Source organism: Phoxinus phoxinus, assembly GCF_949152265.1.
Source record: "Phoxinus phoxinus genome assembly, chromosome: 2".
Classification (NCBI taxonomy): Eukaryota; Metazoa; Chordata; class Actinopteri; order Cypriniformes; family Leuciscidae; genus Phoxinus; species Phoxinus phoxinus.
In genome coordinates, this window is record NC_136877.1 from 4170722 (window position 1) to 4188330 (window position 17609).

At 44.1% G+C, this 17609-nt stretch overlaps 1 protein-coding gene across 2 annotated transcripts in view; it reads right to left on the reverse strand.

Annotated features, from left to right (window-relative positions):
* Positions 1-1301: 1301 nt before the first annotated feature.
* LOC306991069 (globoside alpha-1,3-N-acetylgalactosaminyltransferase 1-like) overlaps positions 1302-17609 on the reverse strand; it is a 29615-nt gene continuing 13307 nt past the window's right edge. The window contains exons 5-9 of one of the 2 annotated variants that reach the window (XM_079598547.1): positions 15888-17253; positions 15712-15771; positions 15489-15580; positions 15249-15367; positions 14237-14899 (exon numbers count right to left, since the gene is read on the reverse strand). In XM_079598547.1, coding sequence (XP_079454673.1) covers positions 16563-17253 — 691 coding nt within the window. In that variant the 3' untranslated portion in view covers positions 14237-14899; positions 15249-15367; positions 15489-15580; positions 15712-15771; positions 15888-16562. Of the gene's footprint in view, positions 2387-7296; positions 7466-14236; positions 14900-15248; positions 15368-15488; positions 15581-15711; positions 15772-15887; positions 17254-17609 lie in introns of those variants that run through there. The other variant, XM_079598548.1, reaches the window with a different exon arrangement.

Genomic DNA, 17609 nt, shown 5'->3' on the forward strand with positions numbered 1-17609 from the left:
GAATTCGCGTCTACTGCGCCGCAGGACCTCCAGACGCGTCTTCACATTGAAATCACTCGCGCCAGACGCTCTATTCGCGTTTGGTGTGAACGCAGCATATTCTTGTCCGCGGTTCGTCCGACGCTGCTTCTGAATCTCTCTCCGGCCGGTGAGGTTTAGTCCATATAAAAAAACTTTGTTATGTCCATATAACTTCATCCGGTTAGCCAGTAAGCTCACTACGACGCCGGTGAAAACATACAACAGCCCGCCGGCCCCTGATGACAACGACGAAGAAGAAGATTTATATTCTATATATTCGTTAGCTTTTATTGGCAGTTGGCAAACAAGCTGAGTGATGCGCGAAGCAGCGCGATGTATTACCGTCCGCCACCACGCACGGTAATAGAGCTTTTGTGAAACGAAACAAAGTTGAAGTTATTTTAAAAAACCTAAAACATTCGGGGCTTTTGACAAAACATTCGGGGCTTAAGCCCAATTAGCCGCCCCTCCGCCCCTGTATGGGTCGCGTTTCAGTCACTATTTCATAATCATTCCGTTGTTTGACAACAGAAACAGTAAAACAATGAAAACAGTTTTATTGAGAATTTAGCTTCATCAAAATGGGAACACAGAGAGACAAACTAATATAATAATAAATAATAAATGTACATTTAGCATTTTCAGAAGAGCTGCCCTGTCATGCAAAAAGCTAAGATGTTTGGTTTAGTAAATTGCTCAGTGCAAAGAAAGAGAAGTAATGGGAACCTGGTATTTCTTTATTCTTTATTCATGTGTCTAATAGACATGAACAAGTTCTTTGAAAAACATCTATGACCTTTGAAACATGTCTGGTCTTCATGCTCTATGTTGACTATGGTTTCAATAATAAACATACATTTGCATAAAGCATCCATATTTATCCATGCCCATAATGATTAGAGTATTACAAACTTGAAAAGTATTAATTTAAGGTACATTTAGAACAAATAAAAAATGTGCGATTAATCGCGAGTTAACTCATGGCAATCATGCGATTAATCACGATTAAATTTTTTAATCCATTGACAGCCCTAGTTGAAATAACATTATTATTAATAATAGCCTACATCTTTTAGAATAGGCCTATTTGATTGAATGCTGAATGTTGCGCTTGTTCAATTTAATAAAATTAAAACTTTAATTGTGATCATTAACATAACTAAATATTAAATATTTAGTGACCAAGTTTTGCCTAGCTCCCCGTCAATGATCTAGCAGCACCCACTCAGCACATGCTGTCCCTGCAGAGAAGCTACTTAGGCAGTGTAAAAAAAAAAAAATATTTTTTGTTCCGTTACTTCCAACCCCCGTTTTGAGTCGCCGGATCCACCCCCCCCCCCCCCCCCCCCCCTCTGCGCTCCGGGACCTCCCACTTTACAAATTAAGCACTACAGATAACCCCTCAGACCCCAGAGGGTTAAACATTATTTTCAACGTTTAAAAAACATTCAGAAAAAAAGTTTTCATAACCTAATTGGAATAACCTAAAAACATTCTAAGAACATATTTTTGTTAGCTGGGAAGCTGCTCTTTGCACTTTAGTGAAGCAAAAAAAAAAAAAAGTCTGACAATATATATTTCATCCATCAGGCAGCATAAATGTTGAGCAGCTGATGGAAAAATATTTGACAGGTTTTGTTTTTTGCATGTTCGCTAAATGTTAAGAAAACAGTTTCCATGTGTTTCTCTATACGAAATAGGCAGGTAAGCGATATATTTGAGGTACAAATAAAAAATGAAGCAATAGAAGCAGTCAATGAAGTCAAGTACCTTGGGATTATTCTGGATAAAAATGACAAATTTGATAATCATGTTAAGTACATCTGCAAGAAGGTCAGACCAAATATAAATTGTTTTCGGCTTATAAGAAGGGATTTGTCCTGTCACACTGCAAAACTATACATGCATGCAATGATATTTTCACACCTATCATCATCATGTCACATCATGGTCACAAATCTCTCCAAATAAATTAATACCGATTTTCTCACTCTACAAACAAGCAATAAAAATCATGGACCGGAAACCTATGAGATGGCATCATTGTGATGTTCTAAGAAAGCATAAGCTTCTTGGCTTTGACAGTTTTATTGATTTTAATTACACTAAATTGGTTCCCAAATGTCAAATAATCATGTTTCACCGCTGTTTTCTAAATTAGTCAGTAGCTCTCATGGGGCGAACACACGAGCCACTATCAGAGGTGACTGTTTAGTCCCAAAGTGTAAGACCTCCTTTGGTCAGTCTGCTTTCTTTGTAAAGGGGCCAAAACTCTGGAATGCTTTGCCTACTGATTTAAAACTAGAGACCGATGGCAAAGCTTTTAACAGAGGACTTAAACAATGGCTAAAAACCAAACAGCAGTGTCAAGTCAAGTCAAGTCATCTTTATTTATATAGCGCTTTTTACAATACAGATTGTATCAAAGCAGCTTCACAGTGATAACATGAAAATAATACAAAAAATAATTTCATCATCATCCACCTTTAAGGCAGATCTATAATATTGTTGAATATTGAATGTCCCCAACTAAGCAAGCCAGAAGGTAAGGCAACAGCGGCAAGGAACCAAAACTCCATCAGGTGACAGAAAGGAGAAAAAAACCTTGGGAGAACCCAGGCTCAGTCGGGGGCCAGTTCTCCTCTGGCCAATGAGTAAACAGTGTATGAAGTTCAGAATGAATCAGAGTATTTGTCCAGTTCCGGTTGTTTGAAGTCAGAGTGGAGAGGAGGAGAGACTGGTTGACACTTCAGGTCAGCGGCGTCGTCGTCGTGTCCTGGCGCTGGTCCTTCATCAGATCTGGATACGGCCTGGTTCCAGTGGACAGCGGTAAACCTCGGGATAGACAGAGAGACTAATATTAGCGTAGACGCCGTCCTTCTTATGATGTACCAAGTACATCAGGATTACGGGAAGTGTTCCCGGTCCCGGCTGTTCTAAACTATGCAGCCTAATTATATAAGTCTATAGTGTGTTATGTGTATGCTAGGCTGAAGAGATGTGTTTTTAGTCTAGATTTGAACTGACAGCGTGTGTCTGCTTCCCGGACAATGGTAGGAAGACTGTTCCAAAGTTTTGGTGCTAAATAGGAAAAGGATCTACCGCCAGCAGTCGATTTTGATATTCTAGGTATTATTAACTGACCGGAATTTTGAGATCGCAGTAGACGTGAAGGACTATAATGCGTTAAGAGCTCGCTCAAGTACTGCGGAGCTAAACCATTTAGTGCTTTGTAAGTGATCAGCAATATTTTAAAATGTATCCGATGTTTAATAGGCAGCCAATGCAGTGTTGACAGAACAGGGCTAATATGGTCATACTTCCTGGTTCTAGTAAGAACTCGAGCTGCTGCGTTTTGAACTAGCTGTAGTTTGTTTATTAAGCGTGCAGGGCAACCACCCAGTAGAGCATTACAATAATCTAGCCTTGAGGTCATAAACGCATGAACTAATTGTTCTGCATTATTCATTGAGAGCATATGACGTAATTTAGATATATTTTTAAGATGGAAGAAAGCGGTTTTACAGATACTAGACACATGACTTTCAAATGAAAGATTGGTATCAAAGAGCACACCCAGGTTCCTAACCGACGACGAAGACTTAACAGAGCAGCCATCAAGTGTTAGACAGTACTCTAGGTTATTACGTGTGGAAGTTTTTTGTCCAATAATTAGAATCTCTGTTTTTTCTGAATTTAGTAGTAGGAAATTACTAGTCATCCAATTTTTTATATCGGCTATGCATTCCGTTAATTTTGTGAATTCGTAGGTTTCGTTAGGTTTTGAAGAAATATACAGCTGAGTATCGTCGGCATAACAGTGAAAGCTAATTCCATGTTTCCTAATGATATCTCCTAATGGTAGCATATACAGAGTGAACAGCAGCGGTCCTAGTACTGAGCCTTGTGGTACGCCATACTGAACTTGTGATTGATAAGACATCTCTTCATTTATTGCTACAAACTGATAACGGTCAGATAAGTATGATTTAAACCATGCTAGTGCAATTCCACTAATGCCAACATAATGTTCGAGTCTATTTAAAAGGATGTTGTGGTCAATGGTGTCAAATGCAGCACTAAGATCCAGTAATACTAATAGAGAGATACAACCACGATCGGATGATAAGAGCAAATCATTAGTGACTCTAACGAGAGCTGTCTCGGTACTATGGTACGGTCTAAATCCGGACTGAAAATCCTCGCAGATATCATTTCTTTCAAGAAAGGAACACAGTTGTGAGGATACTGCTTTTTCTAATATTTTTGACAGAAATGGCAGATTAGAGATCGGCCTGTAATTGACTAGCTTTGTAGGATCAAGTTGCTGTTTTTTAACAAGCGGTTTAATCATAGCTAGCTTAAAGGTTTTTGGTACGTATCCTAGAGACAAAGATGAATTAATGATATTAAGAAGAGGATCTATGACATCTGGAAGCATCTCTTTCAGCAGCTTAGTCGGTATAGGGTCTAACATGCACGTTGTCGATTTAGATGATTTGACGAGTTTGCAAAATTCTTCCTCTCCTATAGCAATGAATGAATCAAATTTTCCCTCAGGGAGACTACAATGCACTTCCTGATGCGATACTGTATTAGACGGTTGCATAGTTATAATTTTGTCCCTGATATTATCGATCTTATAAGTGAAGAAGTTCATAAAGTCATTACTGCTGTGTTGCATGGAAACTTCTGGGCTTGAAGCTTTCTTTTTCGTTAGTTTAGCCACTGTTTCAAATAAATACCTAGGATTATGTTTATTATCTTCTAATAGGGTTGAAAAATAAGCAGATCTAGCAGCTTTTAAAGCCTCTCTGTAAGCAATCGAGCTCTCCTTCCATGAAATCCTAAACACCTCTAGTTTTGTTTTCTTCCAGTTGCGCTCCATTTTTCTGGCTGCTCTCTTAAGGGCCTGAGTGTGCTCGTTGTGCCACGGCGTTGGACTATGTTCTTTAATCTTCTTTAAGCGCAGCGGAGCAACTGTGTCTAAAGTGCTGGAAAAGAGAGAGTTAAAAGTTTCTGTTGCAATATCAAGTTCTTCTAAGCTATCCGGGATGCTGAGATGATGAAACTGATTAGGAAGATTATTGATAAAGCAATCTTTAGTGGCAGAAGTGATCGGTCTAACATATTTATAACACGGAGTCGGCTTTGCAGCCTTGGCTAAATGTAATTTACACGAGACTAGATAGTGATCTGAGATGTCATCGCTCTGTTGCAGTATTTCAACGGCATCAATATCTATTCCATGTGATAGTATTAGATCTAAAGTATGATTACGACAATGAGTCGGTCCTGACACGTGTTGTCTAACTCCGATTGAGTTTATAATGTCTTTAAATGCCAATCCCAATGCATCTTTTTCATTATCTATGTGTATATTAAAGTCACCAACAATTAGTACTTTATCTGCAGCCAATACTAATTCTGATAGAAAGTCCGCAAATTCTTTGATAAAGTCTGTATGGTGCCCTGGTGGCCTGTATACAGTAGCCAGCAGAATTTTCAAACGTGATTTATCGTTTACACTAGATATTTTTACATTAAGCACCAACACTTCAAAAGAATTATATTTACAACTAGATTTCTTAGTGGTTTTGAAAATATTACTATAAATTACAGCAACACCTCCTCCTTTGCGTTTCAGACGAGGTTCATGTTTATAACCGTAATCTTGTGGGGTTGACTCATTTAAAGCAATGTAATCGTTTGGTTTTAGCCAGGTTTCTGTTAAACACAGCACATCTAGGTTATAATCTGTAATCATATCATTAACTATTAGCGCTTTTGAAGTAAGAGATCGAATATTCAGCAACCCAAGCTTTATCATTTGCTCATTTGTATTATATCTGTTTTTTATTTGTTGAACATCAATTAAATTTTTAACCTTAGATGGGTTTGAACGTATTTTGGATTTCCAAGTTCGGGGAACAGACACAGTCTCTATATGATGATATCTCGGTGAAAGAGGCTCTATGTGATGGGATTTATCTGACCTTGGTGACGTGAGGCCGCTAGCAGACGGTCGGTTAAGCCAGTCTGTCTGCTTCCTGACCTGAGGCCCAGATTGTCATGTTTTAGCTCTAAGACTATGAGCCAAATTACTAGAGAGAAGAGCAGCACCATCCCAGGAGGGATGAATACCATCTCTTTTCAACAGGTCAGGTTTGCCCCAAAAACTTTTCCAATTGTCTATGAATTCTATATTATTCTGCGGACACCACCCAGACAGCCAGCCATTGAGTGAACACAATCTACTAACTATCTCATCACTCCGGCGAACAGGAAGGGGGCCAGAGCAAATTACAGTGCTTGACATCGTACTTGCGAGTTCACACACCTCTTTAATATTAATTTTGGTGATCTCCGACTGGCGAAGTCGAACATCATTAGTGCCGACGTGAATAATAATCTTAGAGAATTTACGTTTAGCATTAGCCAGCACTTTCAAATTTGCTTTGATGTCAGGCGCTCTGGCTCCCGGCAAACATGTGACTATGGTGGCTGGTGTCTCTATTTTCACGTTCCGTGTAATAGAATCGCCAATAACTAGGGCACAATCAGAATAATTCTCAGTGGGTGTTTCACTGAGCGGGGCAAATCGATTTGTTATCGGAACGGAAAAGGGGTTTTTTGATCCGCGACTACAGCGATCTCTCACTGTCACCCATCTGCCCTGCTGCACGGGCTCTACTTCAGCCGGAACCGACTCATGTAAAGAGTTCACTAGGCTAGGCGCATCCAAAATAGTATCTAAAGCTCTAGCACTCTTCTTACTATTCTCGATTAAAGTTTGGATGCGTGTCTCTAGTTCTGAAATCTTCTCCGTCAGCCTGACTGTCTCCTTGCATTTATCACATATAAATCCTATATTGCCGACAGAGAAGGCTATGGTAAACATGTGACATGAAGTGCAGGTGACAATAACAGGAGAAGACATTACTCACCGTGTTTGTTGACTAATTCTTACTCACCTGGGCTTTTATGAACTCAAAGGCGCGGGCGCGCGAGAGAAAAATAAATAACTGAGCGCACGGGTGGTGCGTTAAAAGGCTATAGCGAGTTAGCGTATTGTGCTGACAATAACGGAAGCTAGCAATGTCAGGTTAATCTGAGATGTTGAGTAAGATGTATTTAGTAGTATAAACAACTAGAATTTATAATAAATGATGGTTCAAAACAGAAAGAAATACGAAGCTAATACGAGGCTTAGACGCAGCAAACAAACTCACAGCAGCAGCAGTCACAGCGAGGCAGACAGGAGCAATCGATGATTGCTCGCATTAATAACCTACTATAATGACATTCTCTGACTCTGATGCTTCTGCTTTATAATTTATGTATGCAATTCGTTTTTTATTTTCTCTGTAATTATATGGTATATCTTAGCTATCCTTTTCTGTTAGTATTTTTAGTATTACTTTGTTTACTAGTCTTGTTACCACTGCATGAAAAGAGGTGTATCCGTACTTGGAAACTCCTGTATACACCACTGATTTTCGGAAGTATCTACTAGTTCCACTGAGGGTAAACTTCTAATTCCACCAAGTTAGGAAACTCCCGTAATGATACCAATTCGGATGTATCTTGCTGAAGGGATATCGTACTCGGTTACTAACGTAACCTCGGTTCTCTCTAGGAGAGGGAACGAGTACTGCGTCGAAGAACGCTACGGGAAAGATATTTCTTTGTCGAGATTGAAGCCAAAAATTAATCCTTAATTTTGTAATATTGTAAAACGCTTTTCTGAAGCATACAACCTAGGCGGAGCAATACAGCTCACCCATTGGCTGCTCTGCCAGAAAAGCACAGCCTATGCGAGGCCAGGACGCTGACCAATGAGGACGCTTCGCGCCCTTCTGCGTCACCTCCCGCCCAAACAGGCGTGGCCTAGGCCTATAAATACGAGCATAGCTGTCTAACACGCCGATTTTCGTCAATGAAGCGACGCAGCGTGGACACGCACGGCATGAGACGCAGTACTCGTTCCCTCTCCTAGAGAGAACCGAGGTTACGTTAGTAACCGAGTACGTTCTCTTACGTAGAGTTCTCTCGTACTGCGTCGAAGAACGCTACGGGAACCCTATGCAAACCGCCGTGCGTGTTCTTGGATCGACACAGACACCTAAGGGGGCGCGCGCCCTGGTATACAAGCGCCTACCCCAAGAAGTATAGGGAGAGCGGCTAAAATAGCATCATCCCTTATAGTAGTGCCTCTTAAGGCATAATAGCATATATATGTAAATATAGATATATATGAAGGGTAATAGCATGCTCATGGGACACATTGTCAGTGAGTGATGCTTAAACATTGAAGTGACCTGGGCCGCAGCGCGGGGCAGGAACACTTATACATATTAGGCATTGAAGTGACCTGGGCCGCAGCGCGGGGCAGGAGCACTTGTACATATTACCATTGAAGTGACCTGGGCCGCAGCGCGGGGCAGGAACACTTATACATAGTCTTCTAGACCGAGAGCAGTTTAGCCTGCAACGCAGGAACCTCTAGGTTATAGAACCTAATAAATGTAGACGGGGAGGCCCAGCCTGCCGCCATACAGATATCATGTAACGAGATTCCGCTATACCAAGCCCATGAAGAGGCCATGCCTCTCGTGGAATGTGCTCTGATGCCCAAAGGGCATTCCAAGCCTCTAGATGAGTAGGCTAGCGCAATGGCGTCCACTACCCATCGAGATAGACTCTGTTTCGTTGCGGCTCGTCCCTTGGAGTGCCCGCTGAACGAAACAAAGAGCTGCTCCGTCTGTCGAAAAACAGCGGAGCGGGACACGTAAGCTCTTAATGCCCTGACCGGGCAAAGGGAGCTATTTCCGTCCTCTGAGGCCGGCATGGCCGACAGGGAGATGACCTGAGCCCTGAACGGTGTGTTGAGGGACTTAGGCACGTACCCATGCTTCGGTTTCAATACGACTATAGAGTCGTTTGGCCCGAACTCCATACAAGAAGCTCTCACTGAGAGCGCTTGCAAGTCTCCCACACGCTTCACTGAAGCGAGAGCCAAAAGAAACACGGTCTTGAGAGACAGGTGTTTCATGTCAACTGAGTGAATAGGCTCGAAAGGGGCCCCTTTCATAGCGTTCAACACTGTAGAAAGGTCCCAAACGGGGACTGAAGGAGGCCTTGGAGGGTTTAACCTCCTGGCGCGTCTCAGGAAGCGGACCACCAGGTCGTTCCTGCCTAGTGAACGGCCAAGCGTTGGATTAACGAACGCTGATATGGCAGCCACATAGACTTTGAGCGTGGATGGGGTTCTTCCCTTATCCAATAGCTCTTGCAAGAAGGAGAGAATCTCCGGTTCTCCACACTGAAGTGGTGACAGACCTTGATCTGAACACCATCCAGAGAACACCGACCATTTGGAAGCGTAGAGCCGTCTAGTAGACGGAGCCCTAGCTTGTTCGATCGTGTCTAACACTCCTCTTGGGAGGTTAGCGGGTACCCGATTATGGCCCATACGTGTAGGGACCAAAGCTCGGGGTGAGGATGCAGAATCGAGCCCTTGGCCTGTGAGAGGAGGTCTCTCCTCACTGGAATCGGCCACGGGGCAGTACTTTTCAGTCGCATCAAAGCTGGGAACCAGGTCTGATTCGTCCAGAATGGAGCAACTAGCAGTACTGAGCATCCGCTCTCCTTGATACGCTCCAGCACTTGAGGCAGGAGTGAGACAGGAGGAAAAGCATAGAGCGGGCGGCGGGGCCAGACTCTGGCCAGCGCGTTCGCGCTCTTCGAAAAGAATTCTGGGCAATGAGCGTTTTCCTGGTTTGCAAACAGGTCTATTTCCGCTCTGCCGAACTTTTTCCACAGCAGACGCACTGTCTGTGTGTGTAGGGACCACTCTCCCGTAGGAACGTTGTTCCGTGAGAGTCTGTCCGGGCCTACGTTCAAGTGGCCTGGCACGTGCATTGCTCTTAACGAGCGCAGGTTGTGCTGGGCCCACACCAGTATGCGTTCCGCTAACCTGAATAGGTTCCGGGATCTCACGCCACCCTGGCGGTTTATGTAGGCTACTACCGACATGTTGTCCGAGCGGACCAGGACGTGGTGTCCTTTTATCAGGGGACAGAAGCGCCTCAGCGCAAAGTCCACTGCCATCATTTCCAGGCAGTTTATGTGCGGTAGTTCGGCTCGCTCTGACCACTGGCCAAAGAGCGGACTGCCGTCGAGCAGTGCTCCCCAGCCTGAGGTGGACGCGTCCGTGGACACCACCTTCAGGCTCGAGGAAGTCCCCAGGCTTACACCTGACCGGTACCAGTCTGACGCTCTCCATGGTGTCAGGGCTGAAATGCATTCCTGAGTGACCTTGAGGCGATAACGACCGTGTAACCATGCTCGGCGCGGTACGCGCGCTCTCAACCAGAACTGTAGTGGGCGCATGCGCAGCAGGCCCAACTGCAGCACTGTTGAGGCTGAGGCCATGAGGCCCAGCATTTTCTGAAATCTCCTGAGTGGCACTATGTGGCCGCTGAGAAAGGATTTTGCCATTTGCAGGGTATTTTGCCTGCGCTGTGATGACAGCTGTGCTGTCATAGACAGTGAGTTCAGATCCAGTCCTAAAAAGGAGATCCTTTGACTGGGAAACAGTGAACTTTTCTCCCAATTGACTCTCAGACCTAAGCACTCGAGGTGATCGAGAATTAGGGTCTTGTGGCGGATGCGTTCTGAAGGTGATTGAGCTAGAATCAGCCAATCGTCCAAATAATTCAGAATTCGAATGCCGCGGAGTCTCAGAGGTACCAGCGCCGCGTCCATGCACACTGTAAATGTACGAGGTGCTAGAGACAGGCCGAATGGCAGGACTGTGTACTGATATGCCTGGCCCCCGAAGGCGAATCTCAAAAATCGCCTGTGACGTGACGCAATTTGTATGAAAATACGCGTCTTTCAGATCTATTGCCATAAACCAGTCTCCTCGGCGAATCTGCGCGAGGAAAGCTCTGGTCGTGAGCATTCTGAACTTTCGCTTTGTCAGCGCTTTGTTCAGATGCCTGAGATCTAAAATGGGTCTGAGACCCCCGTCTTTTTCGGTTCCAGAAAATATCTGCTGTACAGACCCCCTTCGCTCTGAGCTTGAGATAAAGGCTCTATGGCCCCTTTGCTCAATAGCTTCGCTATTTCGGCTCGAAGTAGATGTGCTACTTCTGTTTTCACCGTAGTTTCGACTTTCTCCGTGAAACGGGGAGGGCGTCGATGAAACTGTAGCGAATAGCCTCTTTTTATAGTCTCTAGCACCCATTCTGAGACCCCGGGAAGTCATTCCCATGCATCTGCACGTGTGACTAGGGGTTGAATGTAATCTGGGCCCTGGTCGCGAAATGGCGGCGACACGAGAGCAACCGTGTGCTGTGACATGGACGCCGTGGCGTGTGAGGCGGGGGGCATGTTTAACACAGTATGCATCCCGCGCGCGCTCAGCTCTCTGTGTCGAGAGAGAGCGCGCGGGACGAGTCCCGTAGGGCTCGTGATGTTTGTGAATAAACGTGGGCGCTTGGTGGCGGGCACATTTATAACACCGGGAACACTGTTTTTGTGTACTGACTGACCGTTCGTTAGTTTCGTTTTTACAGAAAACCGCGGAACGTGCAGTGTGTAGTGGTTGTGGGCACTTGGCAGTGGGTCACGCTCACTACATGTAAAACACAATCGGCATGAGCCGATTTTATGTGTGCAGACCCTGCGTTGTTCAGGGCTGTGCTTGCACGGGTTGAAAAACCGGGCTCTGGTCGCGAAATGGCGGCGACACGAGAGCAGTCGTGTGCTGTAACATGGGCGCCATTGCAGCGTGATGCGGGGGCGCGCTTAATCGAGCGGGCAGCCCGCGCGCGCTCTCAGCTCTCTCAGGTGAAAGAGAGAGCGCGCGGTGCGAGCCCCGTACGGCTCGGCATGTTTGAGAATAAATGTGGGTGCGTGAACGCGGGTACATTTATAGCACTGGGAAGTACTGTCTATTAGAACTGACTGACCGTGCATTGGTTTCGTTTCATAGAAACCGTGTGACATGTAGTTTGTAGTGATTGTGGGCGCTTGAAAATGGGCACGCTCACTACATATAATGCACAATCGAAATGAGTCGATTTATGTGTGCAAACCCTGTATGTGTAGGGCTGTGCTTGTGTGTACGAATGGGCACTAGGTCGTGGGCATTACGGATACACACATTACATCATCGGCTGTGGCCGGGACACCGTGTAGCACAGAGAGTACTGTCTATCAGAACCGACTGACCGTGCATTCGTTTCGTTTTTACAGAAACCACGGGACATGCAGTGTGTAGTGATTGTGGGCACTGAAAAGCGGGCACGTTCACTAACTTACATGTGAAGCACAACCGACACGGGTCGATTTTATGTGTGCAAGCCCTGTATTGTGTAGGGCTGTGCTTGTGTGTACGAATGGGCACTAGGTCGTGGGCATTACGGATACACACATTACACCATCGGCCGTGGCCGGGACACCAGTAAATACATTTTCAGATTTACCTGGGGCGTCGTGAAAACGGCGTCTGTGTGCAGGCAAACGGGCATTGATGCCGATTTGGTGACTGCAAAATACACTGGCACGGTCGCGTATGTTGGGACTGTGCGAGCGAGACATTTTAGTGAAATCCGGCCGCGGCGGGATTTTAACACTGTAGCTTTCCTCGAAGCAGAAATGCGCATCCTGGCTGAAAACGGGGCTTTCCGGGACTCCGCGATTTCCTCGTGAATTCAGGAAGAAAAAGGCGCGGGTCGTGAGGACGGTAACGTACGTTCCTCTGCAGAAAAGCAGCCATCCAGCCGGTAAGCGCATCGATGCTGGTCTTTCTCCGTCGACGCTCACGAGCGGCGGGGGAGGGGAGATCCTCGGAGCTCGCCCATCCCTCGCTACCCGAAGCGAGGAGAGAACAGCAGTCGTCCTTCACAGACACGGCTTCATCTTCCTCATCCATGACGGACGCGGCGGCACACAGCGGCCCTTGTCCGTCGGTCAGAGAGTCGAGCGAAGCGGGCGGAGAAGCTAGCGGCAGCAGCGGCGAGCATCTCGTGGTGAAGGGAGGTTCCGGGCTCCGCTGAGCACGGCGCTTTTCACGGCGCGGCACTACAGCGGGCGGAAAAGGGTGCAGCTTCAGTAAATGAACGCCAGGCGAGTCCGCAGAGTCACCGTAGGCATCAAATCACAGTGATGGCAGCCGCCATCGACGAGAGCTGAAGCTGCGTGATACTCACAGGCAGGAAACACAAGCACGTGGTCCCCGTCGCTGAGCGGGGCTCTACACGAGCCACAGGAGGTGCGAGACATCTTGAAAAAGACGCTCGGCTCTTTTAGTGTGGAAAAACTGTGTGACGCGACGGCGAACACACACACAAAACACACACACATAATGTAAAGGATATTCCACGCCGGAGAAGCGCAGCAGGGAACGGCGGCTGAAGGCGGCGATGACCAGCGGCTTCAGGTAAGAGGCGCGTCCTGCTGAGGTGCTTGTTCCAAACGGCTGTGGCGGCTCGAATCCAATCCAACGATGCGTGCAGCTTCGTGAATTTAAGAAAATCGGCGTGTTAGACAGCTATGCTCGTATTTATAGGCCTAGGCCACGCCTGTTTGGGCGGGAGGTGACGCAGAAGGGCGCGAAGCGTCCTCATTGGTCAGCGTCCTGGCCTCGCATAGGCTGTGCTTTTCTGGCAGAGCAGCCAATGGGTGAGCTGTATTGCTCCGCCTAGGTTGTATGCTTCAGAAAAGCGTTTTACAATATTACAAAATTAAGGATTAATTTTTGGCTTCAATCTCGACAAAGAAATATCTTTCCCGTAGCGTTCTTCGACGCAGTACGAGAGAACTCTACGTAAGAGAACCCCGTGGTATATGCAGCCATTTGTTGCCATGGCAAGTAATCCCCTGAAGAATGTTGTCAGGAGACATTTTCACACCTCAAGAGGCCTTTCACTTCACACCTTGACACACCTCTGCTGTCCTTATTGGTGTTTTTTCTCAACATTGATTGGTTGTTTTAAAAAAACACACCCCAAACCCTAAAAACTATTGGGACAGAGACCTGTCAATTTCCTGATACTAGTATTTGATTGGTCACGGTTTTCATTTAGCCCAACCCAAGCCCTCATAGCATAGTGACTTGATTGGTTTTGGCCAGCTATGTTAATAAACTATAACCACCCCACCCACTATACAACCCAACCCCCTCAAAAATGGAAAACAGAATGGATTCAGAATTTCTTTTTATTAAAATTAAACCAAAACACTTAAAGCATTAAATATAGAAATAAAGCATTAAATATATAAATAAAACTATAGGAACTGTACAAGGGAAAAAGTACTTTTATAAATTTTTACTAAACACAAGCAATATTATAACAGTTAGAGAATATAAAACTAAATAAACTACTTAATATGTACACACAGCACAAAGTATTTAAAATATAACCAAACACAAACAATATTAAAAGAAAATAAGTTGCAGAATATGAAACTAAATAAATCTAACCTAATAAGTATACAAAGAATAAGATAAAATAGAAGAGAATAAGTGAAAATGTGCAGTTTGTGGTGCAGTTATTAAAATTGCAAAACCAGTGCAGTGTGCCAGTTAAAGTTGAAGAAAGGAAGGTCCATCATGTCCATTTCCATCAGCCGTAACACGCTGATGATGCAAAATAGTGTAGCGCATGTCTGCCTCCAATCTGCGCTGAAGCTCCTCACAAAGTTCTGACAATTGTGGGTTCCTGTGAGATGGAGACCTCACAATCCACACTGGCCTTCCATCAACAATGGCATCCTCCTCGTCAGACATCAGCTCCACTGTTGCAGTCTGCCAAAGCTCTCTCTCTGCATCGGTTTGAACAACCTTGGACCTGGAATCCAGCAACTGCAAAACACACAATGTGTTAACCACTAAAAACACCCAGAAATGTATCAAACTTAAAGGAATAGTTCACTCAAAAATGAAAATTTTGTCAATGTACTCACTCTCATGTTGTTACAAACCTGTAAATGTCTTTGTTCTGATAACCACAAAAGATGGAATGTTTATAATCCAACCAATCATGAGCCCCATTGACTTTAAAGTAGAAAAAAAAATACTATGGAAGTGATTGGAGCTCATGTTCAGTTTGATTTCAAACATTCCTAAAAATATTTTCTTTTGTGGTTATCAGAATTTTCAATTTGGGGTGAACTATCCCTTTAAAGACAAGTTGATGAATTTCTACACTTACCCGTCTTTTCCTTTGTCGGTTTTTAGCTCCTGTTTTAATAGCATCTCTTAGCTGGGACTTTTCTGGCTGAGACAAATTATACTTTCTCCAAAGTGTTTCAAAGTATGTCTTGCAACACGCTGAATAAAAGACAATTCAGATAAGTGACAGAAACTACACTATTGAAATCATAAGATGGACAAAATATAAGAGACTAAAATGATGGACATTAAAATTGTTAAACAAACATTTTAAAATTACCTTGTATACACTCAGGGTCTGCATCTGCAAAAGTTGTTTTTAATTCCTCTAGCAGATAAGTCATGACTGCTTGGTTACGAGGCGAACTTATTCTGTGAATTAAAATTAGAATTAGAAAGAGAGAAGTGTGTCATTAAATACATTTAAAAGGAATATGTAAAACCCCATAAACAGCATGGCCCACAAAGGCCAAACAAACATAGCAGAAAAACAGCAGTCTTACCCAGTTTGTGGATCATATTTATGTGGGTTGTTTTCCGATTTGTGAAGGCGCCTTATCTTCCTGTAACATTGAATGAAAAACGCTTTAATACATGCACACATAACGTTACATTGGCTGGAAACAAAAGTTTTCAAACGACGTTGTGTAACTTACAGATGAAATAAAACTCAACTTACCGCAATGCTCACGTTGTGCGCCCTCTTTATCCTTTTATGTAATGGCTCTTCCCGCGGTCTTTGTTCCTCTTGCGGTCTTTGCTCGTCAAACTTTCGCTCAAGAGCATAAAGACGCTGGATATAGCATCTTCGAGAAGAACAGTGTTTGCAGCTTGCTTCTCCATCAAACCCTCAAGCAAACCTCCACAATACTGTATGTGCTGTCTTTACGAGACATTGTCCCCCACCCCCCACCCAGCTCTGAAAACAGAGAAGGCAGGCACCTCTACCTGGGGGTCATTAACATATAAAAAGCCCTTCACACCTCACACCCACCCCTCCTTACAACCAGCTGTAAGGATTCCTGGAAACTTCCACCAGTTCCTATATACATCCACATACGTAAGGTTTCTGGATGTTTCACGAGTTTACTTATGTGTATTACCTTTCCAAGCACTCTGCCTCATTTATCTGGCAAACCTACAGTTTAGCAGAGATTTCCCATCCCGTATTTGTCCGTATACAGCTCTTTTCATGCAGTGTACTGTATTTTATTTTCAAAAGCCTCCCATGGACAGGTGTTGAAAATTAGCATGTGTGCTAAAACACTTAAATGCATATGGTTCGTCCAATGTAATTGTATGTCCATGTCAAATAAATAAATAAATAAAAATAAAATGTTTCAGTTAACAGCTACTAAGGGTTTGGACGAATTTCATCATAGTTTTTGAGAACTTGAGAGAAGCGCTTGATTTTGATCTCCCATGGTTTAGATTTTATGTCCTGCCACAGATACTCGGGTGAAAGCAGTTTGCTGGGTTTATTATAAAGGAAGTACTTGTTCAAATGAGACTCCTCCTGCCACGCTGCCTCAATGGATTTAGATGCATCAATGTCCAGATTCTCTCGGCAGGTTTTAGCAAGCTGATATACATCTTTCACTAAGCCACCGATCACAGCCCCGCCATAATAATAATCACCCTCAGCAGAAGGAATGAATGCCTGAGACTCTGGTCGGCGTTCATATGGGAATTGTTCACGAGGTGTTTGATAATAACCAGGATGTATCGCACCAACCAGACGACCCAAAGTCTCCACCCCCCAGCGACCATAAAACTTTGAATCCACATCAAGGCTGAAAACATAGTCGGCTTCATTGACCAGTCGACTCTCAATCAGTTTCTCCAGTCTTGCCATCCTGCTCAAACTGATATCCTGCCATCTGTTAGAACTAGGGACTGTCAACACCGTCAAATGATGTTCTTCTCTCAGTTTCACTGCAGGAACATGTTCTGGATGATCAGTGAACACATAATAATGCACACGAAATCCAACAAAGTAATTCTGCTCTGCAGACTCCAGGAAATCTTTAAGAAACAGTGTGTACCTGAAAAACAGAGAGGGAGAGTGACACAATTATAGAGTAATAAACTGACAAAATATTAGAATTTCTTTTCCCCTTTTGGTAGTTTATTAAGAAAGACCATACAATGAACTCAAATATACTGTACATTCACCCGGAGTTACCTCAGCTTTTAGATCTGAAAGTTAAGGTTATCCATTTAATTTTTTGTCCATAAACTTACCCAGAAATGCTGCATAAACTGCTTTCTGGAATACCCCACAGGGTTCAATTGCAGCTAAACGTTTATTTAATAACAATATTAACAAAAGAATACAGACAGCGATTTCTTTTTACTTATATTCGATGCCCCATATACTAGCGTTATAAGCTAATTCGTT